General features: G+C 32.3%; 6 protein-coding genes across 21 annotated transcripts in view; 3 read left to right on the forward strand and 3 right to left on the reverse strand.

The window, feature by feature from the left end:
• LOC108737595 (nucleolysin TIA-1) overlaps nucleotides 1-17,178 on the forward strand; it is a 744,862-nt gene that overhangs the window by 623,337 nt on the left and 104,347 nt on the right. The gene's annotated exons all lie outside the window — the stretch shown is intronic.
• Nucleotides 300-2,475, forward strand: LOC108737561 (COP9 signalosome complex subunit 2). The gene is made up of 8 exons (XM_018470460.2): nucleotides 300-474; nucleotides 545-739; nucleotides 794-919; nucleotides 973-1,315; nucleotides 1,375-1,513; nucleotides 1,565-1,755; nucleotides 1,821-1,962; nucleotides 2,062-2,475. Exons 1-8 carry the CDS (start codon nucleotides 418-420, stop codon nucleotides 2,204-2,206), a joined length of 1,338 nt encoding a protein of 445 aa, XP_018325962.1. The 5' UTR covers nucleotides 300-417; the 3' UTR covers nucleotides 2,207-2,475.
• LOC108737557 (protein ABHD8) lies at nucleotides 2,808-5,384 on the reverse strand. The gene is made up of 6 exons (XM_025977940.1): nucleotides 5,275-5,384; nucleotides 4,148-5,220; nucleotides 3,730-3,980; nucleotides 3,476-3,646; nucleotides 3,151-3,364; nucleotides 2,808-3,003 (listed from the first exon to the last, which is right to left on the reverse strand). The coding sequence occupies exons 2-6, from the start codon at nucleotides 4,862-4,864 to the stop codon at nucleotides 2,887-2,889; spliced, it is 1,470 nt and encodes a 489-aa protein (XP_025833725.1). The 5' UTR covers nucleotides 4,865-5,220; nucleotides 5,275-5,384; the 3' UTR covers nucleotides 2,808-2,886.
• LOC108737556 (sorting nexin-17) lies at nucleotides 5,652-8,074 on the forward strand. Of its 2 annotated transcripts, none has more exons than XM_025977950.1 (6): nucleotides 5,652-5,859; nucleotides 5,913-6,105; nucleotides 6,287-6,641; nucleotides 6,933-7,302; nucleotides 7,429-7,713; nucleotides 7,784-8,074. In XM_025977950.1, the coding sequence occupies exons 1-6, from the start codon at nucleotides 5,830-5,832 to the stop codon at nucleotides 7,925-7,927; spliced, it is 1,377 nt and encodes a 458-aa protein (XP_025833735.1). In that variant the 5' UTR covers nucleotides 5,652-5,829; the 3' UTR covers nucleotides 7,928-8,074. The 2 variants fall into 2 exon arrangements, with proteins under 2 accessions (XP_025833735.1, XP_025833733.1); XM_025977948.1 differs by having other exon boundaries at nucleotides 5,653-5,855.
• LOC108737608 (solute carrier family 25 member 46) lies at nucleotides 8,242-10,278 on the reverse strand. The gene is made up of 6 exons (XM_018470549.1): nucleotides 9,729-10,278; nucleotides 9,570-9,673; nucleotides 9,309-9,487; nucleotides 9,194-9,253; nucleotides 8,712-9,138; nucleotides 8,242-8,655 (listed from the first exon to the last, which is right to left on the reverse strand). The coding sequence occupies exons 1-6, from the start codon at nucleotides 9,988-9,990 to the stop codon at nucleotides 8,401-8,403; spliced, it is 1,287 nt and encodes a 428-aa protein (XP_018326051.1). The 5' UTR covers nucleotides 9,991-10,278; the 3' UTR covers nucleotides 8,242-8,400.
• The window catches only part of LOC108737566 (myocyte-specific enhancer factor 2), a 42,510-nt gene continuing 36,374 nt past the window's right edge, over nucleotides 11,043-17,178 (reverse strand). For 7 of the 11 annotated variants that reach the window (XM_018470469.2, XM_018470465.2, XM_018470467.2 and 4 more), the window contains 5 exons: nucleotides 15,089-15,255; nucleotides 14,761-14,964; nucleotides 14,185-14,343; nucleotides 13,580-13,954; nucleotides 12,751-13,281 (listed from right to left, as the gene is read on the reverse strand). In XM_018470469.2, coding sequence (XP_018325971.1) covers nucleotides 12,751-13,281; nucleotides 13,580-13,954; nucleotides 14,185-14,343; nucleotides 14,761-14,964; nucleotides 15,089-15,142 — 1,323 coding nt within the window. In that variant the 5' untranslated portion in view covers nucleotides 15,143-15,255. Of the gene's footprint in view, nucleotides 13,282-13,579; nucleotides 13,955-14,184; nucleotides 14,344-14,760; nucleotides 14,965-15,088; nucleotides 15,256-17,178 lie in introns of all 11 variants that reach the window. The other 4 variants (XM_018470475.2, XM_018470476.1, XM_018470470.2 and 1 more) reach the window with 4 other exon arrangements.

A 17,178-nucleotide genomic window follows, 5' to 3' on the forward strand; every position in this document is an offset into this window, starting at 1 on the left:
ATTTATAAGTAAAAATAATTATTTTTGTAGAATATTCCCACTGCTACTGATTAATTAATAAAAAAATAATGACAAAAATACTTGGCGGCACCAGTAAATATGATTCATTTGAATTTATCATCAACATCTACAAGTAATAGCAATTAAGCAATAATAAAATTAAGAAAAAGTTATTTACAAAGCCATTCCAGAATGTTTTAAACTCACCGCCAAAACTATGTCTATTCGTACGATCACTACGTAGATTATGTATTGAATCAAAGCAACTGAACGCAACTGAATTTCGTACCATAACCTACAATTTTTATGCAATTTTGTAAGTCGGTTAATGTTGTCAAAGTGCTTGCTTATTACCGTATTAATTTTTTATTCTACGTATTTATTCATATAATTTATACCTAAATACATTTTAAAGCAATGTCAGATGCTGAAGACGATTTTATGTGTGACGACGATGAAGAGGATTATGGTTTGGTAAGCGTTACCGCTATGTTAACCTTATTTGTACGAATAAAAATATAATCTCTTAACGCCTTTTTAATAGGAATATTCTGAAGATAGTAATTCAGAACCGGATGTAGATTTAGAGAACCAATACTACAACAGCAAAGCTCTTAAGGAAGATGCCCCAAGGCTTGCACTAGCATCTTTCCAAAGAGTATTAGATTTAGAAAGCGGTGAAAAAGGTGAATGGGGTTTTAAAGCCTTGAAGCAAATGATCAAAATAAATTTTAAGCTGGTTAGTGTTAGCAGTCTTGTAATATTTAAGCAATAAACTATGTTTGATTTTCAGGGAAACTTTAATGAAATGATGGTTCGTTACAAGCAACTGCTAACATACATTAAAACTGCTGTTACAAGAAACCACAGTGAAAAATCAATTAACTCAATACTGGATTACATTTCTACATCAAAAAATGTGAAAATAATTAAAAATTTCTAGATCCTGTTTCTTATTTATAATAATTTTAGATGGAATTGTTACAAGACTTTTATGAAACAACATTAGAAGCTTTAAAAGATGCCAAAAACGACCGCCTGTGGTTTAAAACAAACACAAAATTAGGAAAATTATATTATGATAGGGGTGATTTTAACAAATTATCAAGAATTTTAAAACAACTACACCAGTCATGTCAAACAGATGATGGAGAAGATGATTTAAAGAAAGGCACACAATTACTGGAAATATATGCTCTGGAGATTCAGATGTATACTGCTCAAAAGAATAACAAAAAGTTAAAGACCCTTTATGAGCAATCTTTGCATATAAAATCTGCAATTCCTCATCCTCTTATCATGGGTGTAATTAGAGGTAATAAATAAATAATGCACAGTTATCAAAAAGTAAACCAATAAAACAACTTTTTTCAGAATGTGGTGGCAAAATGCATCTTAGAGAAGGCGAATTTGAAAAGGCCCATACAGACTTTTTTGAAGCATTTAAAAACTACGATGAGTCAGGCAGTCCGCGGCGTACGACATGTTTGAAATATTTGGTTCTTGCTAATATGTTAGTTAAAAGAAACTTAAATTAATCAAAAATTATTTACTTGGTTTTTAGGCTAATGAAGTCTGGAATTAATCCATTTGATTCTCAAGAAGCTAAACCCTACAAAAACGATCCTGAAATATTAGCTATGACCAACCTTGTTAATGCTTACCAAACAAATGATATAAATGAATTTGAATTAATTTTGAAACAGAACCGACAAAATATTATGGATGATCTTTTCATTCGTGAACATATTGAAGGTATGGACTTAAAAATATTCAATTATTTTACTTGTATTATGTATTACTCACATTTTCTTTTTTAGATTTGCTTAGAAACATAAGAACACAAGTTCTTATAAAACTCATTAAACCTTATACAAGAATACAAATACCTCACATTTCAAAAGAACTTAATATTGATGTGACTGAAGTAGAAAGTTTACTGGTATCCTGTATACTAGACAAGTATGATCATTTTTCTTATTTAACAATTTTAAGTGTTTAGATATTGCGCATACATATTCTTGTTTAAGTTACTATTTGCTAACTATCTTTTTTCTTTAGTACAATTCGAGGTAGAATAGACCAGGTGAATCAGGTACTTCTACTAGATAGAAAAAGTGTCAGTTCTTCACATTATAATGCCTTGGATAAGTGGACAAACCAGTTGAGCTCTCTGCATGTGTCTATTGCATACAGAATGGCTTAATTTTTGGAGTACCTACTCAGCTCAACGCCATATTCTTTATATTATTTACAACAGCTTTACCAATCCATTTTTTCTCCTTATTAATTACATATTGTGTATTATAAGCGAAATTCGCTTTATTGATTGCATTGTAGTAATTATAATAGTGGGCGATTTTTATCAGTGTATGCACTTAAATGCGGCAAAAAATGTCTTTGATTTTAAATAATGTTTATACCAAGTAATTTGTCTAAGTTATTGTGATGAAATAAAGTTATTTTGCTAACATCCATTTTTCTTTAATTATTGTTTTAATGCCTTCTAAAATGGGAATAAACTAATAAGAACTTTTCATCTGTCTTATTTGACACACAAATTGTGAAAGTACGTAAAAACAAATGCATGTGAAATAATGTAATTATTAGTTAAATTTAAAAGAAAAAATTACTCAGGACTAGATAAAAGGATACTGTGAACGACAAGTAACTAAATATTTTCTTTTATTAGACAGTCATTCCAGAATGTTTTAAACTCACCGCCAAAACTATGTCTATTCGTACGATCACTACGTAGATTATGTATTGAATCAAAGCAACTGAACGCAACTGAATTTCGNTTTCAAGGTAATATTTACAAATTGCAAGAGCATTATTACGTACAGTTTCACATTCTAATGTAATTACAAAAAAAAATAAGCTTTATTATCTATTCCACCAGTCAATAAAACAAGTAATCATATGATTTAACTGTTCTGGAGTTTCCAACATAGGAAGATGCCCGCAATTAGGTATTAATTCTAAAAACGACCTCGGAATCGTCTAAAATCAAATACTCGTTTAATAAGTCACCTGTTGTTACTTTTCAGATCTAAATTAGACTACGAATACGTCTGTCAACTTGTCATCTTTTCTTTAATCGCAATACAAAAAAAAATGTTTTTTTTAAATTATAAATAAAGCTCATACCCTTTCCATTTCACATTCTTGAACTAGAGTGACTTGTTTATCTTGTAAACCATATACAAGTAATGTAGGAATGTGAATTTTTCTGTGAAAGGCTGCATCACCCTCAGGCCAATACTGTCCCTTCTCTATATAGTGTAAGACATGGGCAGGCACTACAGTTTTACTTTTCTCACAACACTCAAAATGTTTCCCCCTTGAGGAGTACAGCAAAGTCCTGAAATCAAACCAAGGGTTTCATTATTAAGAATGTAGGCTTCCATCTACCGTTTAGAGTGAAAAATTAAAAAAATGTTTACATATATTTTCATAATAAGTTTTCACTCACCGTTTTACCCCACAGAATAAGAGAGGCTTGAAAATAGTCTGCAGACACCTTACTAAAGGAATTTCACTTTGTACAGGGGGTGCCAAGGGTGTTGGTCCCCCACCACTAATCAAAATTAACTGGGATACCTGTTGTACTTTGTGTCTACAAAGAGCTGTGGCAATACTGCACCTAAAAACAAATTTCAAATATTTTAAAACTATTTAACTGAATAAATACTGCAAAATCAGAAATACAGCAAGAAAATAATTTACCCTAAAGAGTGAGCTATTACAATTATCTTTCTTGAGTCACTTGATTCTACATAATGTTCAAAGACAGCCAACGCTTGTTTTACTAAATTCTTGAACTTATATACCCCAGCTTGATTTGGCACTGAACTATACCCATGTCCTAACATATCTGGAGCTACTACTTCATGGCCATTCAAACTCAGGCAGTTTATCACAGACCACCAAACATCTGCTGAAGTACCAATTCCATGGAAAAGAATAATAAGAGGTTTCTGAAAAAGATCTGCTGTTAATATCATTGAAATTATATATTAAGTATTGTATAAATAACAGACCCATTTAAAATATGTATTTGAAATCAAATAACATATCATATAAAACAGTAATAAATGTAAACTACAGGTTCTACATCTTAAAAATAGAAAGTGTAATTACTTACAGAAATAGCAGATGAACTATGTGTGCAATGTCTTTTCTTATTAGTTGTCTGAGAATTAAATTTATGGGTACTACTATTACGAAGTCTTACAACAGGATTTTGGCTTTCTGAATTAACTATACCATTTTTTTCTATATTACATGGATTATTTCTTGTTTCTAGACAATTTTCTATGATCTGCTTTCTCTCATTAATCTTAATTGCTATATTCTCACAGTCTTCACTACTTTCAAATCCTAAATTATGGAATCCACTTGAAGACTGACAAGACTTTGAAACATACTCTTTAAATGCTTCAAATAAGCAGTCATCAATAACATTTTCAACAAATAATTCTACACATCTCAGTCGTATATTCTGTATTGTATCACAACTTCCTATTAATGCACTCTCATTATCTTTAGTGAAAATCACTCCTGACAGTCTTTGAGATCTTCTAAAAGAACAGCTACATCTTTGAAACTTTGGTGGTTTGTTGCTACGTGTAAACCAATATTCTTCATATAAACTTTGTGGCCTCTTTTCAGCATTATTTACTACCTCTTTGTTTTCTTCAGAAATTTTGCAATCCACACCCTTTCCCTTTACATGTATCACTCTTATTTTTACATTATTACTTATCTGCAAAAACTCACTATGATTGGGAGCCACAGGTGCTGATGGATGAACACTATGATTAACACTTAAGCAGTTGACAATGTTTCTCCACTGGTGCATATTATATTAGCAGGCATAAAATAATTCATATAGTTGCCTGCTTAGTCAACGTCTACGTACTTGCAGTTAATACGTCGAAATAGTTTAATAAAATTCATATAGAGAGTAAGCCATATGCTCCACATTGTTAATTTGGAGCCAATTAACCTTTATAATTAATATAGCTTGCTTACAGCAGTAGTTTGGTTAATTCATGACTGTCATGCAAATATACTTGTAACAGTAAACAGCAATAAAAAAAAGTAAAATAACGGTCAGTTACACTGTGACAGCCATGTAAATAGTTGATCATATGGCTTTGTCATGTGGTTTTCACCCAATAAAATAAATACGTAAGCCACAAAAAAACTTCCTCACTGTAAATAAAAATAGTAGTAGTATATCATGAGTAATAGCATTAGTACACTTACACGAACGTTAATTAAAGTCGTTAATGTAATAATTAATGCACTTTAAAAATTAGATGATACAGATTTGAAAACATTCTGAAATTTTCCAAGGTCAAACAATCCAAAGATTCATCAGCGCGAAAACTTATTTTTCAAACTAAAAAGTGATTTGTTTTTTTGGATATTAAATCTACAACACAGTAACATATACACATTTGTATTAATTAAGACTGTGTAGTAAATTATTAATAAAAATAAATNAAAATAAATATATAAAAAAAATAAAATTCTAACAGCATTTTATACAATAACAATAAAAAAGATGTTTAACATCGTGATGAAAATGAAGATCTATAGAAAATCTATAGATATCTTTATGAGATCTCTCTGCTCTTCTGTAGTCAAAACTGCAAGTTTAAAATGACAGATTAGAAGTAAATTGTACACATTGTACATGTATATTAAATTTTTCAAAAAACTGTTTATTGTTATGCTCTGTATATACATGAAATTTTTATTCTGAAATACTCTTATTACGAAAAATGCATTTTTCAATTCCAGATACACAGGAATTTAATGATGGAAATGGTTCAACCTACATTGTTAGTAAGATAAAAATAAAATATGTCCATATTTTTATTAAAATTTGATGTCTGCAGGGCTTTAATATACACATAAATGGTGTTTTCCACTGTTCTGTTAGATACAGACAGCTTCACAATCTCCATGAGCAGTTAAAAAAGGAATTTAGTAGTGAATTAGTGCCATCATTTCCACCCAAGAAGCTATTACCATTAAGTGGAGGCCAAGTGGAAGAGAGGAGACTTTTATTAGAAAAGTATATTCAAACTTGTAAGTAGAGATAGGAAGCATCCATAAAGTATTCATAGTTGGAACACTTTGTGTTTGAAACATCATGTTTTAATGATTTAGATAAAACACTAATTATTGCATATATCTTGTCACCTGCTGAAAAAGCACTTGTAGTGTGGGTTTATGTTTACCAATTTTTTTATTATACTTATTCTTATAGTGGGCCAAGATCCAAAACTTATTTCTTCTGAGATATTTGTGGGATTTCTTTTATCTGCCCAACAAGAAACTGCATGTGAAAAGAAGCAAGAGAGGACTTTAGATATTTATTTACTAAATAACTACCACATTCCATTAAAAGTTTTATCCACTGACAGAACAAGACAAGTGTTAACTAAAGCATGCAAGCATCTGAATCTTCCATTGTTATATATTGGATATTTCTCATTATTTTTTATTAAAAGAGAAGAAAATGGTGAGATAACAATTATACGTAAATTGCAGGATTTTGAATCACCTTACATATCAAGTAAAATATACAACGATACCTCATTTCGAATAGTTTTGAGAAAAAGGTAATAATTATTTAACAAATGATACTTAAGTTAAAACTCTGAATATAAGCAGTAGTGCAATCATTCTGTGATACTTTGATACTTACATCTTAAACTATTATGACAAAACAATACAATTTATACATATCACAACCTTTTAGCCAACTTTCAACTGAGGATAATAGTTGTAGTGCACATATAAATGTCAATTAAATTAACCTTTTAATTAAGTGATCTTAAATTTTACTGTTATTGAAATATGTTTTTTTCCTGTATTCAATTAGTAATACAACTATTTTTTTTTTTGTTTAGTTACTGGGACTCAGAATATGACAATGAAATAATGAAAAATCCAATAGCTCTAAATCTCCTTTACATTCAGACAGTTTTTGATATAGAAAAAGGATGGATAATTTGTAATAAAGACATAAAGACGGAATTAGCTCAACTGCAAGCATGTCTAGACAAGCATAGCTACATCGAATTAGCGCGCACTTTAAAATATTACGGATTTATACAGTTTAATCCTTGTTATTGTGACTATCCTGAACCACAGACGAAAGTTTTACTAGCCGCTGGAGGTCAAGAACTTTCACTAAGAATCGTAGGTGATGGTCCTTTTGTCAAAGAAGGATGTTTTAAAGTTACACGCATGAGGTGCTGGAGAATAACAGCCACACATGTGGGTGAAATTGTATTTATCATTACTTGATCGAGAAATTCTACTCATTACATATATTGTACTAGAACTTAGTGTTGTCAAATATTGAAATGAGAATTGAAATATAATCTCCTGTACATATTTTAGAACAAGCAGAATACCGCTGCAAATAGTAAATGCACTGGAAACCCCGATTTGGAGTTATCTTTTGAGTATTTGATGTCAAAAGACAAATTACAATGGATAACTATAACAAGTGAACAGGCCATTTTAATGTCTGTGTGCTTACAGTCCATGGTAGATGAGCTTTTAATAAAGAAAAATGGTGATTCAAGAAAGGAAAATACTATTAAAGGGAATTTGGTGTATATGAAAAGAGATGGGTCGTCACACTCGGTTTGTTTAGACAATCCAGATGTTAATCCAACACAAGTAAGTATATAATTCAGTTGTTATTTTTATAATTCTTAGTCAAGTGCATTTAATCTTTTTCATTTTGCAGAATCACTGTAACCCTTCTCCAAAAACCCAAGAATCATTTTCAATTAAAAAACTTCAGGAGAAATTCAGTACAGTTTCATTTAAAAGTGGCAGAGAGTTTGTGGAAAACCACGCTTTTGAAGGCATCGGTGATGATGATTTATAATTATTTTTATTTCATTAAGAAGAACGGTGCTACAAAATACCGAAACCCAATTTTATACTCATTTTTTGTACAAGTACAACGTAAATTTTTGTATAAAGTTACATATATAGATTATATATACACTGTAAATTTGTTGTTAATTTTTTACAATTGAATCTCATAAAAAATTTTAATTGTACTGCTTTTGAATTTCAATTATCTCATAAAAAGTTTTTTCCTGCAGACAAGATAATATACAACAAACAAACAAAAAATTAATGTAACTGAACCATTACTTCTACTAAAGTTTTAGTACTAAGCAAATGAATAAATCATTAATCACTGATAATTTATTAATAAGAAATTACTAATTGCAACAAATGAAATAACTTACAGCCTTTTTATGATTCAAAAAAGAAAATAGTACTTTAATTTCCATTAAACAACTGCATAATTAATAAAAAATTACATACTAACAATTACCTTTACTAAAATTACACTTGCTTTCCCTTACTGTTACGGGTTTTTCTTATTATGTCTGCCACTTGCATGAAAACAAAATGGGTAAATTTAATTAAAGCAATATGGGCTGTATACTGTAATATTAAGGCCCCATAACCTTTGTACAATCCAGCCGGTGTCTCCATTTCTATACATTTCTCATAGCAATCAATGGAACCTCCATAATTTGTTAAAATTGCTAAGACTGTCTTACCATTTTCCAAATTGTCTATTATAGTACGAGTTCCCTGTATTGTAAAAAATAAACTATTATACTATAAATTTTTAATTAAAATAATATCACCTGTAAGTGAATACGATGAACAACGGTTTCTAATGGATAAAAAATAGTGTCTGCTACAACAAGTGCAATGAATGAGGCATTCATTTCAGTTTCAAGTTCTAGACGCCGGGTATGCATAGTGAGAGATTCCTTTGGTCTGACACCTGTATATTTAAATTTTCGCTCGCTGAATAGAGTTAAAAAGCGCGACGCCCCCCTTTTTAGTCCAATATGAGCTAAGTACCGAGAAACAGTTAATATAACGGTTGGGAGTATTAAAATCCAAATAGGCAACATTCGCCCTTTAAAACCAGATCCCCAAGTAAACATTCTCAACACTCCTTCTCGAAAAACATCAAAAAATCCTGGTTTTTCACTAGCTATTTCACTCTGGACAGTTTCCACTAATGAAGCTGAGTAAAAGGGAGTGATTACAGCTGTACTGCAGCTGCAAAAATGATAACACAAAACTAATGTAAAGGATGCCCCCCATGCCTACTCACCATTTCAATAATATATGTTTGAAAAATGATTTACATGTAACTTCTTCCCAATCAATATCTCTAAAATAAAAACCTAAATTTGAGCTCTGCATCTATAATTATCAAGGAAACTTACTTAGGCCACAAAGTCAATTTTGATATTAAATCTTCAACTCCTAATGTCATGCCACGTACCAATAAAACTGATCCTATACCTTTCCATAAGGTAGTTAAACCTTGACTTCTATGAATTTGAATAATAACAGGTACTAGAGTAACAGGTATCAGGTGATAACGTCTTGAAACATTATTTACCTAAAATAATTAAAATATAAAACTGCTCTTGTATTTATTTAGCTTCAACTGATTTCCTTTATAACTGAATTTATAACAGTACCTGACATTGCCTTCTTAAAACCACAAAAGGATGATTTAACAGATTCTCAGTAATAAGACTAGCCAGTGACACTCCTGCTCCTACATATTTCATTAAAGCATTATCTGAAAAAAAGAAAACACTTATTAAAACTTCTTTAAAGATGGGGATTTGCCATACCTTCCTCTGAATGTATTGGAGGTGTTCTGCTACTAAAAGAGCGATTGACTATATCTTGCACCTCAAAGTCCTCATCTTCACTCAAATATTTGTAATTTTGACGACGAGTATAATAATTATTAGAATCTGAAGATTTATCTTTCCATCCACGAATTTCTGGATCATTCTCTTCAAAATTATAGGGCCCATAATATCGTTCTAAACGACCTAACCCTAATTTTGGTTGTTTTCCCCTTTGATTAATATCATCCATGGAGTCCATAATAAACTCAGCCCCAATTTATTCAAAAATGTTATATCTTAATATTGGACTCATTTTACATTTGTAACTTCTTATTATTTGTTATGACATAAGTTTCCTTCGTTACGAAAATGTTGATATAAAATTAAACTAATAAATTGATTATCATTTCTAGTCACACTACTTTAAGATTGTTTGCTTAATTAACTTTATACAGTAATTGCTACACTTTCATAAGTATTTTTATTTATAAATATGTTTACACTTATAAATCGATATAGAACATTTGTCATGTGTTGACTGTCGCAAATAAGGTTATGTCCTATTAACGTCAGCTTTGTAGTGTTTAGAATAACACATGACTCTAAAAAAAAGTGGATAAGATAACATACAACTATGAAAAATGTTTCTTCAAATTCAAAATTCAGAAATGAATTTGTTTACCGTCTACTGTACTGTATCAATTTGCAAAACAAATTAAATGTAATTGTTCATTAAAAAGGTAGTTGTTTTGCGAACTTTCTCTTTGGCATATGTAGGTGTTTCCCCCTATTTCCGTAAAATTTTATATTCCTAACGTGCATATCTATAAAACCTGTTTGAGAAATAATCGATCGAACTATAAAATAATTTAATGAGTAAAATAATTACAGAATTTTAATGAATAGTATTAATTCATATGGTATATAAAGAACTTTTTACGTGACTAACAATAAGTAAATTTTTTACGCTTCATTTGCCCAATCTATTCTCGAATAACGTTTAATACTTATTCATATTCCGGAGATTATTTAAGTTTAACATTTTAACTGAAAAAGAGAGTTAAATACTTAAAGGAGACTGAAGTCTCATAAAATATTTTAAAAATAACTAAAATTAGGATATTATCTTTTAGATTGCGTAAAACTAGAGCTGTAATTATAATCATTTCGAATTGTTGTCGATAAATTGCTCGAATTATATTGTACTTCAGTTTTAATTTATTAAACACATATTTTACAGTAATAACAAACGGTTTGATGATAAATAAGTGAATACACAACTTCCTAAAACGTACTAAAGAAATCGCAATAAACCATGTAACAAACAATTTTATTTGGTTTAAAATTAATACATCATTTTATAGATAAATAATATTCAGATTAATATTGCACATCACTGAAAATGCCCAAATGAATGGATGCAACACCGAGGGGTACATAAATTTTTACAACAATTTAAACAGTAACCATCTTTTTAGCCACAACAAAATATATTTTATATGTACAACTGCGCCCTCCAGATAGAACATCCATCCAACTATTGGACTCAAATATTTTTTTGAAGGAAATGAACATTATCGAATCAACTGACATGTCAACGGCAAAGACATCTGATGAAAACATAGAAGAAGATAGATACGGTGCAAACACGGAAGCCAAAAAAGGAAAGGGGGGTCATGGTAGGATTGGGTCAAGAAGAAGGCACAAGCAGCGACACCCATCATCTTTCCCAGATATTCTATGAGTAGAATACAGACAAACTTAACATTCAAATCTGCGTCTGCCTGTCGACTAATCATTATAATGGCTCTGGGGCATGCTGGCTACATTATTTTAGAAAAGGAACGTAACACCAGCATGTAATACCCTGTGGAAATTGACAAAGTGAACGTTTTATTGAATACCCAAAGGAACCAACTCCACATTTCCACTTCCCATTGATGCATTACAAAAAAGTTAAATTTAATACATAATCGATTACATTAACAAATATGTTACAGCCAACACGAAATCTAAGACAAAAATCTACATTAAATGATCAATAAACTTTTTGAAATGGTAAGTGGAAAAGTTATTGGCATTGTGCATTCGGTAGAACGATGTAGGCCCAAACTTTAGTTATGGGTAACGACTGGGTTTGATGATGACTGCTACATCGATGGTGCGGTAATCGTAAGATACGTACACATATTGTCGAGGCACTGTGAGTAAGGCAATCCTACAGTAGTGTAGTGGAAGGGAGGTTGTCCGCCCTTTGGGACTTTGAGAGGCCCAATTTAAACTTCAAATCTATGTGCAAAGGTTTGTGCACACAACAGTAGATAAAATATATGTATCATATTTGACAAATGTATAATAATATATATACTTCTTTTACTCTTTTTTTTTAAGTAATATACAGAATAGATACATATTACCATACTCTGAAAAATCACAAACAAATCGAAAAGGCTACAACAATGAACACTCTAGGTTCCAACGGGAAGCAGTACAATTAACACGGATGGGCGGCGCAAGGGCGACCACGCGATACAGCCAGTTGACAGAGTACATGAGTACATTTGGGCAGACAGAGGAAAGCACCAAGTACTATCGAGGGTCCATTGGTTAAGTTCATACTATTTATGTAACAGTACAATATAAATAATATTTGTGTTTATCTAAAAACATTTATAAAAAAGACACTAACAATATTACAAGAAAAAATGATGGCACTAAAGTTATGTGTTCTTCAAACGAAAAAAAAAATAGTCTCGCTCATGCGCGCTCGCACACCAACCACTCGACTATCATTACTACTTTTTTGGCAGTTTGTTCGTTTCAGCCAAATAAAAATTTATTATTCCAGGACCGTCATGATATTATAAACGCGGTACAAATACATAATTTTCTTTTCTTTTTCTTAATATGCATGTACGAAAAAAAGTCGCGCAAATTCTCACCATCTCATCATCAGTTTATCACAAAAGTTAACGTTGGAAAACAAACGCGTGGTGAACCACTCGGAACAATACCACGCCTATGATGGCCATCCGTCAGCAATGCGTGACCTCTTGAGCATCGGTCCATTATCGTATTCGCTTCCTCCACCCCCACCACCACCGCTACTCGGTGGTCCTGGTGGTGATGGCAAATTTGTTGGCGTCGCACTTCCCGGTGTCGGCGTTAACTGACCTGCAGAACTCGGCCGTGGATGATGGCTACTTTGAGTAAGATTTAAACTGTGGGCCTGAGGATGGTGCAAACCTCCTGCTAGATGCAAGTGGTGTTCGCGAGGCGGGGATATGGGTTCACTCTTAATTTTGATCGGTAACGGTGACGAAGATGGTGGTGGCGTACTACTGGATACCGCCAAATGAGGTAAACTGCTGTTGTGTGCCAGCGAGGTCGGGATCTGGTGCCCGCTCCAGGTTATTGAACCCAAGCCCATGTCCTGGGCGATACTGAAATCCTGAGCTCCAAATGACGAAAGTGCACTAGGGTAGCTTGATAGTCCAGGAGTCTGTAATGCCACCACAGGTGTGTTCAATGCTGACTGCGCCCGATTATGCTGCAAGAGATACTACTACTAACCAGCGCTCAAAAATTCTCTCGGTACTTTTTCTCGAAGTAAATTCAAATCTCGTTCCTAAATGACACTTGAACTAGGGTTTTGTAGATGTGTAAAATTTATTATTCTACGGTCACCTTCAACGTTTTCATTGCTTGGATTCTTTCTTTTAATTTTAAATAATTTATTATCCAATTAAAGAAAAAAAATATATTACTGTTCCTTTATATTTTCGAGAATAAGTTCCGTGAAAAAGAAGCAATATTAGCTCTAAACACACTCATGGTAGATGACTTACTTCTCCATATGAAACTTCATCTGAAGACAAGTTTTGTCCTATCTGAGTGGGTATAACGACTCGCAGGTTAGACCGTGATCCCGGTGAATGTTGCTTGCTGCTGTGTGACTGTTTCGAGGAGCTCAAACCTGGACCGGGACTGGGCCCCGGAGATGGTGAACCGCCTATAGGAGATGCGGAATTGGGATAGCCGTTGCTCATTTCTAACATACCGCCACTTGGGTAAACAGAGTCTGTCTCCGAGGAAGAGGGCCTTGGACTTATGCTTGTGTGGGCCATCTGTGGACTAGATTGGAGTAGACCTGATTCCCCATAGCTTATATTTACCGGTACTGATACTGGTTGACTATAGTTCGATGCAGACATATTCACTTGCTGGAAATTAAAAATTGAAATTAATTGATTAAAAACGATTTAAATTTACTACCAGATTAATATGTAAATATTGGTAAAACGTCCAAAATTAGTTAATGTAAGGTCGCAAGATGTATAATTCAAAAAAAAAAAAAAAACAGTTATTGTTACGTCTTACAAAGAATAAATAAAGGATCAAAAAACTTTTATATTAAAATAATAAATTGATAGTTAAATAGACATATGCATACCCTTTGTCCGTTCATTTGATTTCGTTGCAACATCATCTGGAATTCTTCGTCGATTTTACTGTATTTGGCTTCGGTCCGTGGGGTCAATTGATACTCCGTCTCTGGCTCAGGGCTGTCTGGACTCATAACCCCGTTCTTGTGCTCCTTCTTATTAAGTGCCTGCAAGTGTCAGTGGACACAGTTCATGGAGATAAGTAGCCCCAAAGGCTTATAAACATTGAACAACTACACTCAGTCGCGCACGCACACGTCAGGTACGCAACAACATCATTCGCTCATTAATTCGTTCTTACATTTTTCTAAGATCGAATTATATTTCATAATTGGCCGATAATAATAAATAGATCGAATGGGCACGCGTTAATTACTTTTTTCTTTCTTATTATTACAATACAACTAGCGAAATTGCTTAAACGACGTCAGAACCAATATGGCTGCCAAAGCCGCCATAATACCGAACTATATAATGAATTATACCCACTAAGTAAATTTTATTATTTCGAATAAATGGAAATAGTTTCGAGTTCAGTCTATTTGTATATCAGCCAATTACCAATACAGCTGGGATTGATATACCTCGATAATGTTCTTGTTGGTAAGTGATTCGTGAGGCTCATTGTACTCGGTATATTTGAGAAGCACTTTATCCATGTCAGTACTGGCATACTGATAAAGTTTGTTGCTGCTACTAAAAATGATAAGCGCTATCTCGCAATCGCATAACACTGACAATTCGTACGCCTTTTTCATGACTCCAAATTTACGCTTATTGAATGTTACCTATAACCGAAACATTCACTAAGTAAGTCGAAAACAAATCGAAGAAGTTGCTTATTTACGATGAAATATTACATTATTGTTAATACGATTTAAATTCGATTTTGGATAAACTTTATTTATTTACCTGTCGATTTCGTTCATCAGTTATTCTCGATATCTGTATTTTTTTACGACCCATGGTAGCAATTTTGGCCGATATTGTGTAACCTTTTGAACCAATAAATAACCTGGCTATAGCCTTTGTAAAGATGCGCAAACTATAACTGTCCTTGAGCTTTCAGTTTCAGTAATCTGCAACAAAAGAGATATATAATTAAGATGAGGTCTTCGCAAAACCTTTAAAAAATAGTATTGAAAAAATATCGTAGGTACTGTAAATGATAATAAACTTATGCAAACAATATGACCAGCGATATTTTCTTCTTCAAAACATGAAGATTTAGAATTTTCTTATTACAATATACTTTTTATGAAATAAAAGGCAAACTCGATTGAAATTATGTACAATCAAGGCGAAAACTTGTGGTATATAAGAATTTTCGCGAGGCTGCGGGTAGGAAATATAGCGGGTGAAAATCAATTTCTTCCTAACTAACAAGAACCCATAGAATGACTCGAAAATAAAGACGGGTGTTTCTTCCCAGTGATGACTTTCCGTATACAGGTAAGGCAAAAAGTTTTCCTCCGAACAAAGAAATTACGCATTCTTTGTCGGAACTTTTACTTTTTAAGTAGCACGAACGAAAATGCTTAATTTTTTCAAAGTGTAACAAAAGTTTTAAATTACATTTATTAGACTTATATTAGTTTATTAATTATATGAAGAGATGACTGAAGGTATTTGTACGAATTTCCCTATACCACCGTCGCATTTTTCAAAAGATGATGTGACCCTTCGATGACTGAACATCCCTACATTCGGCTCATAACTCGCCACTAGTGTATTATCGAAATAAAAGGGGATCCAAGTGTTCGAAATCGAAAGCGACCTTCGTTAATTTTCAAGTCGATCTTATTGCCGCTCGGTTCTGGAAGGTAGGGGACACCCGCACATCTAGTGACCCTGTTCAAGACCCGGCATGGATTGAGTCGATCGATAGCAAGGCCGAAGTGTCCTCCTACGCGCTCACCTGAACCAGTAGCATGTAGTGCTTGAAAATGAAATTTTTCTTCTGCGTCACTACTTTTTCGAAACGAGAATAATCAAACGCTCGAATAATTTTGTTCCTCTTTAAAACTCGATAAGAGATTTCCTTTGCATATATAATATTATAACTACTTTAACATTTAACTAAGCAATTTGTTGACAGGCGCAAAAAAAAATCCTTACGGGTTCTTACTAAGCACCCACGTACCTAATTACTGCCAATAGAAAAGATTTCAATTTCGTATCGGATGTCTGCATTTCATTAAAAGGCAGTGCAAATTCTTCATGTCACAATTATATTAAAATTTACATGTGTATAAGCAAAGAAAAATAATTGTCATTAGAATGTTTTATTAGTGGAAAATCTGAAAACGATTAAGTGTTTAGCCTCAGGTAAAAAACATACCTAACTGGTCGAGCATCATTTAGTTGTAAATCAAGAATGCTAATTGCTTTTTCTCTAAAAGCTAAATTCAGAACTGAATTTCTCTATTTTTAGTTCACACGTCGTTAAAATATCTCATATAATATAAAAATACACTAAATTAGTGTATGTTGTCGCTAATTAAAAAACAAAAGAACATTAATGAACTAACAGTTTAGGTGTTCACCATGCTGTCTGTACTGTTAAAAAACCATTACCTATTCCTCTTTTTACAATCGAACAATAAAATCAATAAATAATTTTTCGATATTTATTTTACCGAAAATCTGTGCATAAGTATGATTAATCGGTTGATAAGAGAATCAATACATTTATAGTTATAAAAGAGTATTGTTTTGCAGCGTTTACAGAACTAAGATTTTTGTAAATATTTCTGCAAAAGTATGTCGAATTGAAAAGAACGGGTTTATGTAGTAGCTTTAAATCGAATTAAATACATGATGAATAACAATGCGGTTGTACAATGAATAAGGTAGTAACAGTAGCAGTAAAATTTATGTCATTTTGAGACTTACCAAGAGGCTAAACAAGAGAAGATGACCGAATAATGTACTAGTATGAATAACATCACTGAAACCAAGGTTATTCTCAAAATGACTGTTTGTATAATTAGCTTTTCACT

The sequence above is a fragment of the Agrilus planipennis genome, unplaced genomic scaffold, assembly GCF_000699045.2.
Source record: "Agrilus planipennis isolate EAB-ADULT unplaced genomic scaffold, Apla_2.0 scaffold15, whole genome shotgun sequence".
In the NCBI taxonomy this organism is placed as follows: domain Eukaryota; kingdom Metazoa; phylum Arthropoda; class Insecta; order Coleoptera; family Buprestidae; genus Agrilus; species Agrilus planipennis.

What these genes read in the sequence shown, in the direction of transcription:
- LOC108737561 (XM_018470460.2), top strand. Translation starts at nt 418, where the DNA reads ATGTCAGATGCTGAAGACGATTTTATGTGTGACGACGATGAAGAGGAT. An exon ending in ACATTTCTACATCAAAAAAT is followed by an intron (nt 920 to 972) that starts GTGAAAATAATT and finishes TAATAATTTTAG; the next exon opens with ATGGAATTGTTACAAGACTT. An exon ending in TATCATGGGTGTAATTAGAG is followed by an intron (nt 1,316 to 1,374) that starts GTAATAAATAAA and finishes AACTTTTTTCAG; the next exon opens with AATGTGGTGGCAAAATGCAT.
- LOC108737608 (XM_018470549.1), bottom strand. Translation starts at nt 9,990, where the DNA reads ATGGACTCCATGGATGATATTAATCAAAGGGGAAAACAACCAAAATTA. An exon ending in TCCAATACATTCAGAGGAAG is followed by an intron (nt 9,674 to 9,728) that starts GTATGGCAAATC and finishes TCTTTTTTTCAG; the next exon opens with ATAATGCTTTAATGAAATAT. An exon ending in TTCATCGTATTCACTTACAG is followed by an intron (nt 8,656 to 8,711) that starts GTGATATTATTT and finishes TTTACAATACAG; the next exon opens with GGAACTCGTACTATAATAGA.
- LOC108737556 (XM_025977948.1), top strand. Translation starts at nt 5,796, where the DNA reads ATGCATTTTTCAATTCCAGATACACAGGAATTTAATGATGGAAATGGT. An exon ending in AGAAAAGTATATTCAAACTT is followed by an intron (nt 6,106 to 6,286) that starts GTAAGTAGAGAT and finishes TTATTCTTATAG; the next exon opens with TGGGCCAAGATCCAAAACTT. An exon ending in CGAATAGTTTTGAGAAAAAG is followed by an intron (nt 6,642 to 6,932) that starts GTAATAATTATT and finishes TTTTTTGTTTAG; the next exon opens with TTACTGGGACTCAGAATATG.
- LOC108737557 (XM_025977940.1), bottom strand. Translation starts at nt 4,864, where the DNA reads ATGCACCAGTGGAGAAACATTGTCAACTGCTTAAGTGTTAATCATAGT. An exon ending in GTAATAGCTCACTCTTTAGG is followed by an intron (nt 3,647 to 3,729) that starts GTAAATTATTTT and finishes ATTTGTTTTTAG; the next exon opens with GTGCAGTATTGCCACAGCTC. An exon ending in AAGAATGTGAAATGGAAAGG is followed by an intron (nt 3,004 to 3,150) that starts GTATGAGCTTTA and finishes ATTTGATTTTAG; the next exon opens with ACGATTCCGAGGTCGTTTTT.